The sequence below is a fragment of the Trematomus bernacchii genome, unplaced genomic scaffold (assembly GCF_902827165.1).
Source record: "Trematomus bernacchii unplaced genomic scaffold, fTreBer1.1, whole genome shotgun sequence".
NCBI lineage: Eukaryota > Metazoa > Chordata > Actinopteri > Perciformes > Nototheniidae > Trematomus > Trematomus bernacchii.
In genome coordinates, this window is record NW_022987720.1 from 16931358 (window position 1) to 16948646 (window position 17289).

The following is a 17289-nucleotide window of genomic DNA, read 5'->3' on the forward strand; positions in this document are numbered from 1 at the left end:
TTTAATATTTTTATAGTCTGAAATGTAACATTATCTGTCCAACACAAAAGCCGCACAATTGATGTTAATACACAATGTTTGAAATCCAATTTGAGGCCTTTGAGTGCATTATATTCACAAACAATGTTAGAATTAATATTCCCGTGATTTTAAACTCCATCGCAAGGTACTGTCTAATTGCCACAAAGATGAATGTACACCTATCTGATCTCCAGACAATCGATTACGCCAAATCGTATTTTTTTAAATAATTTGTACACCAAGATTTGTATTCATTTTTTCATAACGATATGATTTTCTCAAGTTTACCTGTAAAAACCAATAGAAACATTTAAAACAAAACAAATTACATAAAAACAATAAAGGAGGTAAATTAGTTATTGTACATATTTATCATATAAACTTCTTGTTAATAAATATTATTATCCTACAGTTAAGTTATATTTAAAAATCTGTGACAAGTTGTATTACTATAACTGTCTCCTTAGGAATAACTTTTATAGTCTATACAACCTGGCCATCAAATCTTTATTTCTTCCCTCCTATTCTCTTCAGTAAGTGCAGCATCGCTAGAGTAGCATTGAACACTTTGTCATGTTTAAAGGTCATCTTATAGAAGGAATCCAGAGGCAGACGTCCAGTGGGATCAGCGTGCTTCAGTGCAGTCATGGGCATGTACAGGCGGTTTGTCTGGTGGCGCAGAGGGGGTTCCTTGTCTGTGATCACTTTAACGGTTTGCTAAAGAAAAGAGACACATATTTTAACTTCCTCATTATGCATTTGGACTGGCAAAACCACTAATTCTTAATCACTTCTAATCTGAAATAGAAAAATAAAAGTCATCACTTGCCTCAGCTACTTCCTCTGGTGTCTGGCCTAATGAGGCAAAAATCTTTTTAGAGTATAGCAGGTACATTTCACGAAAGAAATCCGTCCCTGAAAGATCCATACTCTCAGCGTCTTCATACACCACACAGAGATGTAAATAAAAAAGTTACATTACAGTCAATGAGTCATATTGTGATGTTACTTAAGTTTTAGTTGTGGGGTGGCTGCATTATGTTGTTAAAGCCGATACAGTTTTCAAGACTTGTAATGTAATCACTTGATGTTAAACTTCAACGCTTGCACTGCCAGACTTTCGCAAAATCCTTCCACAGCAAATTTGGAGGCTGAATAAACGTCATTGAAAATAAGTCCTGTGTAGAAACATAAGGACACAAGTTAACAAGCTCCTAATTCTTTTTTAATAAGCTTCTGTGCAATTTCAGGGACACAAACAAACGCACCCTGTGTTCCCATGCCGCTGCTCATCACGACAATATGGCCGCTCTGCCTCCGCTTCATGTCAGGGAAGACCTCTTTCACCAGACGTGCCAGGCCAAAGAAGTTTGTGTCAAAGAGCTCCTTCATGGCATCAATGCTTTGGCACTCCAGAGGTCCAATCATACCAAGACCAGCATTGTTCACTATAACAGCAGAGTATTTAACGTCATACTTTGGAGAGATTAAAAAACGTGTCTATGAGAATGTGAATTAAAGGAGACATCCACCCGTCTGTCCGGCAGGCTGTTGACACACTCTCTGATGGAGGATTCAGAACAGGCATCTAACTGTTTGATTTCCAAGGTTTTGTTTAAGGAGTCACCCGCCGCTTCCTCCAAGGGCCCTCGTTTCCCAAGATCCCTCATTGTGGCAACCACTGCCTCAGATAAAATATGAAAACACTTGCTGTAAGTAGCTATAGTTCATTCTATCGTCTACTTTTTTTCTTGATAATGAGAGTGAAAGGCTGACCTTTAAACCGTCTGAGCTCATCTTTGGCCAGCCGTGCAGCCACAGCCAAGCCAATGCCTGAGGAGCAGCCAGTCACCAGCACCCTCCTGGTTCCCATGGCTCTATGACCTCTGAAAGAGAATCCCATCATCATCACCATCATCATCATCATGTACAATCTGGACAATGACATTTTATTTTGTGATTACAATTCAAACATGCTAAGTCAAGTCATTTACTTAATTATTATCTTTTTTGTATCCGATACAAATACACATAGCACTGTAGGCTCAAATTGCACTAAATGCAGCAGCTTTATTTTACTATGATATAATGACAATAATGTACGTGGAACAATTTGTGTGTCTCGTTTTTTTGTTTATCATCTTTATTTTCCTGTATGATCAGTGAAAACTGGTCCCAAAATAGGTGGTCTTTGTTTTTTCGCTCTGTGATGTGTTATCAAATCTATATGTTTTAAATTTATGTTTTTGATTTGGCCATTTACCTCACATAAAAAGGAAAACTGAACCACCACAAAGTGCAGTTTTCTAGTACATCTTCTAAAATATATGTAGCTATTTCGGCCCTGAGAGGGAATCACTTGATGTGAAATGCTAACCTTCGACTGTATGGTACCACTAGGGCTACTTTGGTATGTGTTCAGCGATTATATTAACTCTAATCTGATTTACGTATACTGGAATATTTAGCCGCTTCAACGGCAAGTTTAGTGATTCATCCACTGTGGCCTTTCATTCACGCTTGAACGCTTTAACAGCAAAAATCACTGAGTGTGAAGAGTCATGAGATTCACAACACGATAACTAAATATAAACCCTAATAAGTGATGAATGTAATGAATGTTGGAATTTCTCATGTTTAGGTTGTATAAATGTTAAAGTTTATGGGTAGGAAGTTCCAGGTCTATAGGCATTCACGCTGAAGTTGTTAGTTTAAGTCTAATAAAATACATTCTAGCTAAGGAACCAAAACCTTTGCATAGCTAATGTGAAAAGATATTTAGTGCTATGTCTTTTTATGTGTTCAGTAATGCCAATTGTATAGTAATTCATTAAAACGTAATTGAAAAATGTTCTATTATAGTATAGGCGTATGCCATTACAATCTCATAGTAAGTGGGTCAAAATAGTATAACATATTATTTGTAAAAGGCGTAATAGTCTTAAGCATATCATAAAATCTAATTCAAAAGTCATTAAGGGTTTTATTTATTTTTTAAAGTCGTAAGAATGCCAAAGTATGGAATGACATATATTTCATTTAAATGTCATATAATAATGAATAATTATATTTAAAAAATCATAGTAGGCCTATAGTAAGTCATAAAAGGTAAAAGTATAGCATCTCTAAAAAAATAAGTCAGATTATAATGTCATAAAGAGAAGTTGTGATATAAAATGGCATAAAAAAAGCAAAAAAAGCCATGATAGTCAATTCTCACCAACAGTAGATTTAAAGTGACAACACAGATGATACAATATACAATAAGGTTGTGATGGGAATATAATGTACTTCAGACAATGTTAGTACTTACAGAAAGAGTTCAATTCATCAAAGTTCAGAGGCCTGTGGTTCTGCTTTGGTGTTGAAGTCTATCAACCTATAGAGCGAGCAGCGTCCTCCACAGCAGCAGAAATGGGAAATAAAGACTGTAGGCTATAAAACTAGCTGGTCGATAAATAATGTTGATACAGAATTAAGGGAGGAGGCCCCCGAGCAAGTCACAGCGGGACAGGAGGCTAAACCCAGCGATTAGGCTACTGAAATGGGTCACTCGGCTCAGTATGTGGGAGTTGTAGTTCTTTGAAATTGGTTCTTTAACCGTTGTAGTTCTCAAAATAGCTAATAACAGAAAGTATTGTTATTATTTATTTATTTTTAATATAAGAACGAGTAAGTTCACAAATGACTTAAAGGGGACCTATCATGCAAAATGTCTTTTATACATGAATATGTGTCCCCGGTGTTCCAGGGAACTCACCAAGTGTCAGAAAACACAACCCTCTCTATTTTCCTCCATACCCAAATCTCTAAAAAAAGGGGCTGCAACGGATCTGATAAAAAATGATCCAGATTTGAACACGTTACTGACGTCAGGACGGTGGCGCTACGGCTATTGGGCCAACTCCACCAATCAGGAGGAGACAGCCACGGCCATTGCCATTCGAAAGCGCTGGAGACGCTGTAGTACATATGCCAGGCCTGTAGATGGTGCTGTTCTCACAGAATCAGCCCTTGCAAAAACAGAGCAAAAAAATGTCAAATTGAGCAAAATGAGGCATGGCTAAAATGCATGATCTGTTTGGTATTTTGAAAAAAAAAAAGTATAAATATGCCTTATATAGAGTGGCGAAGTCCCTCCCCTTCCGGTGGACCTCCATGGGACCTTATTTCGGAAAAATTATGTAACACACGTCACCAAGATGGCCGTCACTACTGTCTTGTCAACAAAACGATTGACTATCCTCACTATCACCAGAATGAAACACGTCCTGAAGAATGTCATGCAAAGCTGCCTGCCTGTCTTCCTTTGATTCTCTCTGAACTGCCTGGTCGTTTTAATGTTTAATGTCAACCATTTGTGCAGATAGCATGAAGTAGAGAAGATCGCCGATGCTAACGTTAGCGTTAGCATTTCTCCCCCGGGCTTAAATGGTGTATTATAGAATGATCACACCGGTGACAGTACTATTCAAAGGGTTCACGAAATATGACTACTACTCTTAGTCTTTAACATTTTGGGTTACTTAATGTTACTTCATGTTAAGGCTAATAAAAATGACAAGGCTGTAATGCTAACTAACGTGCTAGCTACTAGCTAGGTGGCTAACTTGATCAAGCCACTCCTGGTCGTTTCATCAGACGGGAAGCAAAAGAACGAGCAAGACCCATTGCTGGTATAATAACAACCTGGTACTAAGCACACAGGCATCTTGTTAAAGTTATCTTATCTTAGCCAGCGCCATATAGATAGATTATATCTATATTGCGCTGATCTTAGGTATCTGAATGGTGGAGGAAAACAATTGTGACATCACTTACGCGACTCTGGGATTTGTAGTCTTTCTAGTTACGTATTTTTCATAGTCTTATATTTCAACAGTTTTACGACAAACTGTGACTTTTTTTACATGGAAATTATTTTTTAAGATTGACAAACATCATATGTGTAATTCATGGCACAATTCAAACGGGATCGAAAGATAAGTTTTCTCTCCCCATTGACTTCAATGCATAATTTTTCCGAAATAAGGTCCCATTACCCGGAAGTAAGTGGGCGTGACTTCGCCACTCTATAGGTATGGTCCTACACTATATTATTCAAATATAGCATGATAGGTCCACTTTAATAAAAAAATGTCAATCTTAATTTCATTCATCCATTTGTTACATGACACTGTGTCATTTCGGTTTACTGCGGTTTGATGACAAAGTTTATTAGTAATACAAACTGTTAGCATTGGTAACATTAATTTATCTGTGTCTATCGCTTTGAACGCATAAAATAAGGTCTGTAGGACTACATTACGGTTTTGAATTGCGTTTCAAATTTGACATTTTATTTTTGAAAGTATTTGCCGGAAGTCTTTTCTGTAGTATCCTAACAAACTTTATTTGCAGTTCTCCATTGTGTCCCCATGGTAGCAGTAAGCCACGAATAAATAGTACACTTTCAACCACACGTAAAGTCAAGCAGACGCCAACATTTACAATAATATTTCTGTTTCTAATAATCAGTCTACCTCAAAACAAATGATCCAGTCACAAAATGTGTTATGTAAGGGAATCGGATAATGTGTGCAGTGCATTATGCATAACATGGTGTGGGGATTGTTTGTTTTAGTGTTGCAGTTCTTCAATGTGACCACTGGAGGGCACTAAACACGCAGGTTACCCGTTATTTCCACAACACCAGATATTTCCGGTAACAACTATCAAAATAAAACAATCAAAAACTGTCGTCGCTGTGAAACAATCACATTAAATTTGATTTGTGTTTTCTAGCTAGCTGTTCAAGAACCAGGTGAGGTTGAATAACTAACAGTCTAACACCGCTACTGTAAGTTCATTTGGCAGGCTAGGCTACCATTCACACAGGTATGCATTACATCTAGCGTGTGTTAAACTGAGAATGCGTGATAGCTGGCCTGAAGGCGGTCTTACCATGTCCTCCTATAAGCCGCGTTCACACCGCAGTACTTATGAGAGGAAATCCTTTTATTCGGTTCTACTCAGGTTACCCCATTCAGTGATTATGTAGAAGGTTATAATTGTCTCCCTTAAGGAGCTTTACAATTATGATGCAGCCTGTGGAGAGGGAAACGTCCAGAAAGTGCAACGCTGAAAATACATACTACAAAAATATTCAATATCTTCCCTGTCATAAAGTAAGGTTCTACAAGAAACACATCAATGATCTCCTAATGTTAATACTTCTACATTTATGTTGATGGTATAAAGAAAAAATATGTAAAGGAAATAACATCCAATAATATAAATGTCCTACTCTTCCAGTGTAGTAGAACAATGCTGTATTCATTAGGAGTCTCTTGGTCACATGACCTGAAAGCTATTGACAAAAAAAGCAAGACTTTTTATTTAGAAAAATGTTGAATTTTCAATAAAATGTTTATTTAAATTGGAAAAATCACTCAAATCCAATTAAAATGGATGTGGCCTAATCGTCCAGCGTCGTACCTGCATTGATTTGTCGTCACTTTTCATATGACATGGAAGCTTTTTACTTTTCAGGTAAAATAAAAAAGGTGAAAGGCTGACAAAACACTAAAATACAATTCGTCCAGTGATGTTTCACTTTGTAACATGAAATGGAAGCTATTGAAAATGATACTTTTCAATGAAAGAAGTTATGATAAAAAAATCAGATCAAATAAAAAAACATTAAAAATCCAATTCAAAGAGGTTTGTTTTATGGATTTTAGTATTTCCATAACATATGAATATGTTATGAAAAATCTACTGTTTTCTTAAAATTCTTAATTATGTCCTTCAGACAAACTATTGCAGCATTTTGTTACTGCACTGGAAAAGTTCCATACCAGCAGTTTTTAGGTTCACTTAATAAGACATTATTTATTTTTACCAAACTTTCCTGAGTTATACAGTGAACAGGAGGTCAAATATGAGACCTTGGGGTATTCAGGTGAATATTATAATTTCAATAATACTATTAAACAAGAACGTCTTCTTCTTTGCCAATTTACCAGTTGGTTTTACTTTAGTATTTCTATCTTTTAAACATCTTCTTTTTAGTTTTGAAATAAAGATGTATGTTCAGTATTAAAATGAACATTTAAAAAAAAATACTACAACATCAGATAACACATTTGAATAACTACTTTTAGGGGACATTTTTTATCTTGGGCAAGCACACTTCAAGAGGTTGACTGCAAGTCTGGGGTTTAAACTCCCTACCCTCCAATTGACAGACCACCGTCCATCTACCTCCTACCTCAACAGCACACAGTTTTCTTCTATGTCGTGCACCAAAACTCTCTTATCTTTTAAACGTATGGGCGAGATTCAACCTTTTGTCTTGTGGTAGAATGCATTTGTTTGAAATGGGGATTTCGTTTTCTGCAGGTACAAAAATCTATCACAAAAGATGCAATGTTCGGACTTCTTATGTTACATGAATCTTACATAGTTGCTGTCCAACCCAGTTGTTTGTTTCTGTTTGTGTGTGTCCAGGGTTGTTATTTAAGACATTTTGTACAATATGGTGGTAAATAATACGGCATGGGAACAAGGCGTTTCCCTCATTTCATTCATTGAGAGATGAAACTTGAACCACCAACTAGTAAATAGACAGTGATTGAAAAACAGGTTTGCATTGGACCAAAGGTGTACATAGTAAGTGACCACTGAGTGTATGTGCTAGTGTATTGTGATGACCAGTGGGGACATGGGACCACACTTCAACAACGACCAAAAAATTATATCTAAAAAACGCTCAATAAATAGTTCAGAATGTTTATTTTTGCATTTTACCTTCGATAGTCTGTTTGAAGTTTACTGTTGAGGTTTGCACAAAGACAGACAATGACTTTAAGCATACAATTGTACAATTGTCTATTATATACTTTCCAGAGTAAGAGATCAAATTGAAGGCAAAAGTGTAGAACCTATATGAAGCCAGCCAGACTAAGATAACCTGTCTCACCTACGCTCCTACAGTCATGTTGCACACATTGACCCACATGCACACAAATATCACTCAACTATACATTGGCACTTTTAGCTGATATTTAGATTATTGTTTTAAAACAGTAATATCTTCACCTATCACTGGCTGTCTGAACAAACTAATCTTTCAAAGTTATGTATTTGTTGCAGTGCTGTTGTGTTGGGTAGTGTTAAACATTGAAAATGTGTTCACCCCTGTTACGTTCCCTCCAAATCTAGGGGTACCAAGGGAAGTAACAAAACACGAGAAAAAAGAGAGGAAACCGTTCTCTGGAGTCACGAACAGGCCTTTTAATAGTCAAAAAAAGAACACGGGCTGCTCACCAGCTAACTTGCACATTTAAACTAGTGTCCCATATCCAGGAGCACATCTCTTATTGATCTACAGAACACAGGTTATACACATGCAGCCAGAGGAGGAAAATGGGGGCTCACTGCAGTCTTCCTCCGGTCCTATATGGAGGCCCTGATTGGGAATTAGGAGCACCTGGGGACAATCAGGCTGCACCTGGGGACAATCAGGCTGCACCTGGGGAATCAGAGGGAGAGAGAGAAAGACACACACACAAACACTACGGCACGTAACAACCCCCTATCACAGAGGAGTCTAAAATAAATCTCCCTTAAGATAATCTAAATTGTTAGTATAAAATGTGTGATATAAATGACACGTGCAGCCTAGCGTGACTCTCTGTTTCATAATTATTCCCAGTTTTCTGCTTTGCGTTTCGATTGGTTGTGAAAATCTGTTGTCTGGTTTGCGTTAGGGGTTCAGGGAGTGGCCAGTTCTCCTTTCATAAGCAGGGTTGGAATAAAAGGATGCTTTGGACGAGACTCTCAGTATCCAACTTCAGAAGCACAGAACCCAACACTCTGCTATGATGTAAGTATACTTTTATTGTTCAGATGTCTTACATGAAAATCAATGCATAGTATTTCCAAGTGTATGAACTCATTTGAAATGCTATGAAAACTTTCAAATGCACAACAATTGCTTGTTCAATATTTTGGAAAATATTGTTTGTGTGTTCTAGGATTTACATTTCAGGACTTGTTGGCTTCCTGTTGGTGCTAACGGCTGAGGCCAGAATTGGGTAAGAAACCTGAATTTAATCCTCATGTTTGTAGATTCTTGCCTGCATTTGACTAAAGTTACAGATTAAAAAAATACTTTACTCAGATCTCGGCAAAGTTTATTACTGCTATATTTTATACATTAAATAAAACTGTCATAAATCTAGTTGACAAGAACACTTCATACTGTTTATTAGTATATTCCCTGATGTCTGCATTTCTGCCTTTTTCTTTTAAATATATAAATGTCTCTGTCAATACACAGGAGCTCCTCTGAACTTGACTTCTGCTCTGAGACCGAACAGTGTCTGCTGTTTGATTCCATTTGTAAGACTGATGAATATGAGGTAAGTGTGCAAAGACAAACCCGTTCCTATTTGAGGTGCAAATTGTTTTCAAAGCCCACTCCCTTTTCAATCAGGAGAGACGGTTTTGATGTAATAATACATATTTATTGCGCAGATGCACAAATGAATGTAATGGTAATTTTGGCGATTAGGCCCCGTTGTGCAGGAAGTATCATTCGGGAGGGTTGAACCGATCCGATGAAACCCCCCTGGGGTCTAGACACTGGTGGTGGTGAATGGATAGTTGGGTCGGTCTGAAGAGGAGGGGTTTAGCTTGACCCTGGATTCAGAGGGACAGGAGGTGATAAGGGGTGGAGGAGGGTTGCGCCGATTCACCTGGAATGAGAGCTGTCAGAGGGGAGAGCAGATTTAAAAGGTTTGACAGAGCGCTATGATAGGCTCTTGGGAATAGAGCGAAGTGATTGGTTAAGCTGAAGAGTGACGCCCCCGGTCACTTATTGAGAGGAGAGAGAGTAATAACATAGGAATAGAAATACATGAATGAGTAAAGACGGTCTTCCTGGTTGAACTTGCGCTGAGCTTCATTTGTTTGTTTTTGCCTCTCAGGTCCGTGACTATGGCAATGTGACATGGGTTTGGACTGAAGAGAAAAGCTATTTCATGGACTTTGCAATCTTCCCATTATTCCGCAGACTGTTTAACTACATCAAGGGTGGTTATTTATCTTTTTTATTTAATGTTTTATTGAAAGAGAAGACTCAAAACAGAAAATCAAAACAGCACAACATTTGAATACACAATACAGATGTTAAACATTACAGAGAACATTAATTAGCATTTAAATAGAAGGATGAGAGTGTAATGTAAAGAGTAAAATGTTTTCATATGTTTTAATCATTGTGTTTGCCAGGAACATAGTATAAAAAATAGTACTACTTTGTTTCAATATGTGGTGCAGCTCAAATTGAAAAGTTTTTTTCCCTGACATTATAATTACAATATTGAGTTGTCCTTGAGAGCAGAAATAGTTGATCTGATGTATAAGCCCTAACATTTTGTTTTTTGTTATGCATTTACTTTTTGAGACATTTCTTAAAAAAATAACACTTGTATTTTTATGGTGCTTACCTTCAGACTTCGACATTGAAATGACAGCTCCTGTTATCATAAACATCGCTGAGGACACGTCATCTTTTTCTATATTCGGTATGAAAAAGTATACCTACACAATGAGTTTCTTGATGCCCGCTGAACATCAGGCCAATCCCCCCAGACCTAATGATAGGAAGGTAAGCCTTTATGTCAAAAAACATTGGAGAAAAATAAAAAAAACATTTTCTTGAGAACTAATTATGTGAGTTATCTGTCAGCTTCAGCAGATAATAAAACATTGTTGCTTACTTGCAGGTGAAGATCGGTCACATGGACGCAATGAAGGTGTATGTACGGAGCTATAAAGGATTGATGTCAAGCTTCCTCTACAAAAGCGAAGCGTATGCTCTGTCCTCTGACCTAGACTCGGCGGGTGCAAACTATGACAAAGACCACAACTATGCTGTTGGATATAACAGGTAAAAAAATCTCCCTCATTTTCTTAGTGATAACCAAAAAAGAAAATTGTTGATGAGAGAAAAACTTGTGTTAATGTTTTTATATTTGGCCATAAATGTATTGTGTGTGTGTGTGTGTGTGTGTGTGTGTGTGTATTTGTTTCTTGCAGTCCGAAGAAGATGTTTAACAGCTACAATGAGGTGTGGTATGTTGTGAACGGTGAACCGGTGTGTTCCAGCAGTGAGGAGATGGGTTGAGCCCTGTGCAATGACAGCCTCTATGAAGAGATGTTGTAGCTGCTTCAGGTTATAATGTGTCATACAAACAACCTGCAAGTGAGAGCACTGATTTTTAAAAGGCTGATGAATTTCAATTAGTTGAATATACAATGTAGACTTTTTTTAAACCAGCTTGTTTGCTGGCTTTCTGTTTTCTTCAATAAAATTACCCTTTTGCAGTGATTTATTGTTGTTTGTGATTTATGTTGTTCTTACCCATTTATGTTCGTTCCATTCTACAATACCACCAGATGGCACTAAATAAAAAAATACTATGACTTCTTGGAGGATGACACAAACTAGCTTTTTAGTGACCGTGATAAGGATTGTTGAATATTTTGAAAATGTACCCTCTGAGAGAAGTGTAGAGGTGTTAGAAGAAATACTTGAGAATATAGCGGGGCAACTTTTCTACTGTTAAATGTCATAATCCATTTACAAGCTAATGTGCTGGAGCCATAAACCTTCCACCCTTGAACTGTTCTATTGCTTTGACGTCACTGTGAGCTTCATCAAAGCGGCCGGTTCCATTTTGGCAGCTAAATTGATCATCTGAGGTGCTGGCTTAGGATGCAGAACAATGTAATGGCTGGTTAATACTGTGTTTTAATGAGCAAAGCAAAGTTTCCTGATTCTACTGCACTTTCCTTGAATGAAGAACTGATGTAAACAAATAATGGTATACTCAGGAATAAACAGTTTATGTTTAACTTAAATTCAGTGCTGGAAGGTCACTACAATACCCAAGTACTGTAACTGAAAAAAGTAAAGAACAACTTTGTAGCTTAAAGGTGGGGTAGGTAAGTTTGAGAAACCGGCTTGAGATACACTTTTTGTTATATTCCATGGAATGCTCTTAACATCCCGATAGCAATGAATATCTTAAGTGCTTTGACAAAAAATCCATAAAAAAAATGTCATCTGTGGAAGCCGTAATACTGTAAAAAGTACGACCAATCATTTTAGCCGGCCCGGCTAAAATAACTGGATGGCCTACCTGCCTGTCAGCCTTCCATCTGTGCACAAACTTATCTCGTGCCCTCATTGGTCATGTGCGCGTTCGTGTGTGTTGAAGGAGGGGCTCTATAAGGAAGTGGCAGATTTTCTCCGGTTGTGTATTTTCAAATTCTAGCGATCTCGAGCCGGTTTCTCAAACTTACCTACCCCACCTTTAACCATATATTATCTTGCTTACCACATTAAGCATCTCACAATGCCTCAGATCTGTCTCTTATCTAACCCTTGTGCTGAGAACCATTGGGCTGTATATACATGTGTGTGTCTGTATATCAACAAAAATTCAAAGTAGCTCTACCTCAACTTGCTCAAACAGTAAGAAGTTTCTTCACATTGATGCCACTTTATAAACAATCTTATAGTGTCCTATATAATATTCCCAAAGGGTCCAGTTTTTTCAGAACAAGAACTTGTACTTTTGGAACATAAAAAACATGTTTCTGATTAAACCTGTACTTTTACTTAAGCTTTAGAAAGACACGCTTTTTCTCATAATGTAGAATATTTTAACTGTGTTTAACTAGTACTAATTAAAAGACCCATATTCTTCCCACACCACTGCCTACATTTCAATTGCAATACACAATGATAATGTATGAATGTGATTAACTGCCTCTTCAGTAGACCCTTATCTTATCAGCAGAGCTCCTGGATGGCTCAACGGTACTGGAGTGATTTCACTATAGTTACATTTCAGCAGGTGGAAATCTGATTGTCCCCAATGGAGGGGCTGGTTGGCTGACTGACTGAGTGACTGGGTAGGAGTGGCAGTCAGGAGAGGTTTTATGACAGACTACTGATCGAAGTCCGCTTGTGGGCCACCAGTCCACCGGGGCAGTTGGGCCTGCCAGCCGGTCTTCTCTGGCTCTCCTGGTCTCTGCAACAATGAAGATCAGACTGGACTGACTCTCATGCCCCCTCAGACAGAATGGACCTACCTGATTATCACCAACCACAAACACAGCCCCTCTTCCATCACCCTGGAAACTACCCAGAGGATCTGTTATTATTGGAAGAATCTTCAACATGTGAGTATAAGATAGGAAGACTTTGAGAGGTTTCAGTAAAACTTCTGAATTTGTACAGCGTAATAAAGGAATAAATATTTGAGTTTAACAATATTTATTATGAATTGAAGTATTCAAATTAGTTCTCGGGTTTTTTACAGATTTTCATTTGGGAGACTGGAAATTATGTAAGGGTCATATCGGTAATCAAGCAAATCAAGTTGAGTGATAAGACACTGTCTGTAACAGAGGCCCTTTACTGCTCACTATTTTCTCAACAGCTGAGCAATTGACCCCATTAGATGACACTTATGTCAGCAGCGTAGCACGGAACCTCTGAATGGACTTGCCGGAGTAGAAAGATGTTGAATGTGTTTCTCAAAGATGATCAAATACAATATCCTCAATGTGTTTGAGTCTGTTGGCCTTAGAACAAACTCTTCTTTATGCATTTTGTGTAGATGGAAGTTATGATAAAAATACATATTTTAAGTGACAGAATTCAGATCTTTTTTTTAATTAGATATTATCTACACTTGAAAACTGTAATATAGTGTTGTATTTTGGCTTCTCTGTATCAACATTTAAACAAAAAATGAGTAGCTTGTGACATCACCATCACCCGTACGTTTAATAACCAGCACCTGTAAATCACCTTTTGGCCTTCAGTATGCAAAGTTTGTATCATACTGTACATCTACCATTCATTTGTACATTGTACATTTAATTGTGGGTCATTCTCCAGGTCAGGAATTAAAGGCAGAGCCTGACAGCAGAGCAGAGCCAGAGGAGAGTTGTCCCATCTGTGGAGACAAAGTGTCGGGATACCACTATGGACTGCTCACTTGTGAGAGCTGCAAGGTAAGTGATGGGAAAACATTGTTATATCACTCAGGATTGACCTATGTGGAGAGAATGATGAAGCAAAAAGATCTCTCTCTCTCTCTCTCTCTCTCTATCTCTATCTCTATCTCTCTCTCTCTCTCTCTCTCTCTCTCTTTCTCTCTCTCTTTAGGTTTTTTAAATAAATGGGAAGCCTAGTTGATTTAAAGATAAAAGTGTGTTTTAAAGATGTTTTTCAAAATATTGAAAACCTCCATTTTTGTACAAGATTTTTTTTAAATGTGTTATATTCTTGGTTGTATGAAACTACCAGTCTAAGTATTGAAAATGTTGATTTTTAAGATAACTCTCTCTCTGCAGGGCTTCTTTAAGCGCTCAGTGCAGAATAACAAGCGTTACACCTGTGCAGGACAACAGAGCTGCCCTATGGACCTTTCGCAGAGGAAACGTTGTCCTTCATGTCGCTTCCAAAAGTGTTTGGCAGTGGGCATGAAGAGAGAGGGTAGAGTACACAGCCCCAACGCAAAAGACAGAAACACACACGTTTGCTCAGGCCTTTAAAAAAAAAAAACTTGTATTCTGCTCCATTGTGACAGGCCTTGTTTTCCATTGACATGCATGTTCCTTCTCCCATATGACTTATCTAAGCCGTAAATGAGTGATGTAATGACTCAGATAACAGATGACAACTTTGTATCTGAGCCTTCAAAAATATGTAGTTTATATTAGTGATATAGAGTGTTTCAAATGAATTATCTCTGCGAATGTCTAAGGTCTTGTTGTAAAACCTTGATCATTTGTTTCACGTTCTGTTAACAGCGATAAGAGCAGATCGTATGAGAGGTGGCAGGAATAAATTTGGCCCACTGTACCGGCGGGACAGGCAGATGAAACAACGAAAGGTTTGTCACCAGACAAACACTGCTCCCTACAGGATTAAAATGGAAACTACTCAAAAACAACACCGACCCTCAGCTCCAAATGACCCTCACCTAATGAGCCATCACACAAGTGCTTCATTGTCTTCTGATACTTTCCATCAGTCCCACATGTATCCCTCTGGCATGGGGCAGTCGAGTGCACCCATGCCTATAGACTGCGAAATGAACGCAGACAGGGAGCTCACCCCTCTTTCGCTGCCCTACCCTGGACTATACCACCGCATCTACCCTGGATACCTGCAGGAGAAAGGAGAAATGACTTTTAGCTACAGCCCGGCTCCAGCAAACTATGTGCATCCAAGTCTGAATGATTCATTTACACCAATAAGCACACCAACACAATCCCCGTGCCCAACGCCAAACTCCGCCATTCCTTTCTCCCGAGCTCCCACCCAAACCCACTACACATCAGGCACTCTTACACCCAACTTCCTGAGTCAACTCCTGGAGGGGGAGCCCGATGAGAGCCAGCTGTGTTCCAAGGTGCTCGCCAGTCTGCAGAGAGAACAAGCCAACAGAGGCAAACACGACCGTCTAAATACATTCAGCATCATGTGCAAAATGGCTGACCAGACCCTGTTTGGGCTTGTGGAGTGGGCCAGGAACAGCGCACTCTTTAAAGAGCTCAAGGTGATACATTGCGAGATTATAAAGTTGCATTTTGGACTAGTAGCAATTAGCTGTATGTGGAGACCTTCACTTTGTGCAATTTGTTGGGTGCTTACAGGAGGTCAAAGGTCGTAGTCTTTTATTTGTAACTACATCAGATACATTATTTGTGTTTTCCACAGGTGGATGACCAGATGGTGCTGCTGCAGAGCTGCTGGAGTGAGCTGCTTGTCCTGGATCACCTCTGTAGACAAGTGACCTTCAGCAAAGAGGGCTGCATATATCTGGTCACAGGACAGCAGGTAAAGACTAAACTCAACATTGCAAAATAAATAATTTGTGTTGTTATGGGCTGCACATAAACAACCTTTCTCTTATTCTTATGCAGATTGATGTTTCAACCATCATCTCTCAGGCAGGACCGACACTAAGCAGCCTGGTATCGAGGACTCAGGATTTAGTATACAAACTGAAGTCAATAAAGCTGGACGGACAAGAATTTGTCTGTCTCAAACACTTGGTGCTATTCAACCCTGGTGAGCTTCTTTTTTTATAGGCGCTTTATAGAAAATACAAATCTGGTGTAGCTTTTTGAACAACTGAGTCACTTTTAAGTTGTACATCTTTCTTTTAAAGGTCCCCTATTATACTGTTTTTCATCAATATATTATAGGTCTCAGATATATACAAAACATGTCTCTGAAGTGTTTGGCTCGAAATACCAAACAGATCACCCATTGTAGCATCCCATAATCCCCTCTGTTTCAGGCCTTTTTCAAAAGTGCTGATTCTCTGTCTTTTACTTTAGATGTAAATAAGGAGCCGCTCCCAACGCCCCGAGATATTTGTATTTTGCACAATAGGTGACCTTTAATATATCACAATATCTCTCTAAGCACCTGCATTTAGGGTGTATGCATGAATGTATTTTGTGATGATGAGAAAAGTGGCATTGATGTTTTTTTATTGTCTAGATGTGAAGTCAGTCCAGAGTCGCAGGCAGGTGGAGCAGACACAGGAGAGGGTAAACAGAGCCCTCATGGAGCACACCCAGCAGAGTCATCCAAGACACTCAGACAAGTTTGGCCAGCTGCTGCTACGGCTTCCTGAAGTACGCAGCATTAGCCTCCAGGTTGAGGAGTATTTGTACCAGCGCCACCTTCTGGGAGATTTGCCCTGCAACTCTCTACTCACTGAGATGCTGCACACCAAGCATAACTGAGAAAATGCTCTATTTTTAAAGACACAAGATAGAACAGCCACAGTTTACTGCTGTGAGTTTTAAGTCCCTTTTTGGCCTTTCAGACACAACAGCAGTTTTTACCTTTTTTTGACCCATTGTTGGAAATTGTAAACATCTCTTTAACAGCACATCTCAGTTCAATGACAGAATTGACGGTAACATTTGTGGTCCAGGATCAACATTCAACCTGTCTCCTAATTCTCCTCGGATGCCCATCATTAACAGTATTATCACAGCCAATATGTTTGCTGTCAGTATTGTTAGACAGAGAACTAAGCACTACCCTGATGTTTGTAATGTGTGTGAAAACAAAAGAAAAATGCTTAATTGAATAAAGAAAAGTGGTATCTTGATACTCTGTACTTCAAACCCATAACTTTAATAACTCAAGCGTTTACAGGTTAGTGTTGT

General features: G+C 38.5%; 3 protein-coding genes across 3 annotated transcripts; 2 read left to right on the forward strand and 1 right to left on the reverse strand.

Annotated features, from left to right (window-relative positions):
- Positions 1 to 528: 528 nt before the first annotated feature.
- LOC117493422 (retinol dehydrogenase 8) lies at positions 529 to 1894 on the reverse strand. Its single transcript, XM_034143971.1, is given in 6 exon segments — positions 529 to 738; positions 851 to 1028; positions 1106 to 1199; positions 1290 to 1497; positions 1548 to 1702; positions 1798 to 1894. Coding segments are annotated over 6 exon segments (942 nt in total).
- A 6734-nt stretch (positions 1895 to 8628) lies between these two features.
- soul5 (heme-binding protein soul5) lies at positions 8629 to 11401 on the forward strand. Its single transcript, XM_034143977.1, has 7 exons — positions 8629 to 8890; positions 9042 to 9101; positions 9347 to 9428; positions 9996 to 10101; positions 10524 to 10678; positions 10797 to 10960; positions 11110 to 11401. Exons 1-7 carry the CDS (start codon positions 8886 to 8888, stop codon positions 11195 to 11197), a joined length of 660 nt encoding a protein of 219 aa, XP_033999868.1. The 5' UTR covers positions 8629 to 8885; the 3' UTR covers positions 11198 to 11401.
- A 1670-nt stretch (positions 11402 to 13071) lies between these two features.
- Positions 13072 to 17233, forward strand: nr5a5 (nuclear receptor subfamily 5, group A, member 5). The gene is made up of 7 exons (XM_034143941.1): positions 13072 to 13263; positions 13988 to 14103; positions 14446 to 14587; positions 14905 to 15656; positions 15818 to 15937; positions 16024 to 16171; positions 16610 to 17233. The coding sequence occupies exons 1-7, from the start codon at positions 13164 to 13166 to the stop codon at positions 16855 to 16857; spliced, it is 1626 nt and encodes a 541-aa protein (XP_033999832.1). The 5' UTR covers positions 13072 to 13163; the 3' UTR covers positions 16858 to 17233.
- The last annotated feature ends 56 nt before the right edge of the window (positions 17234 to 17289 follow it).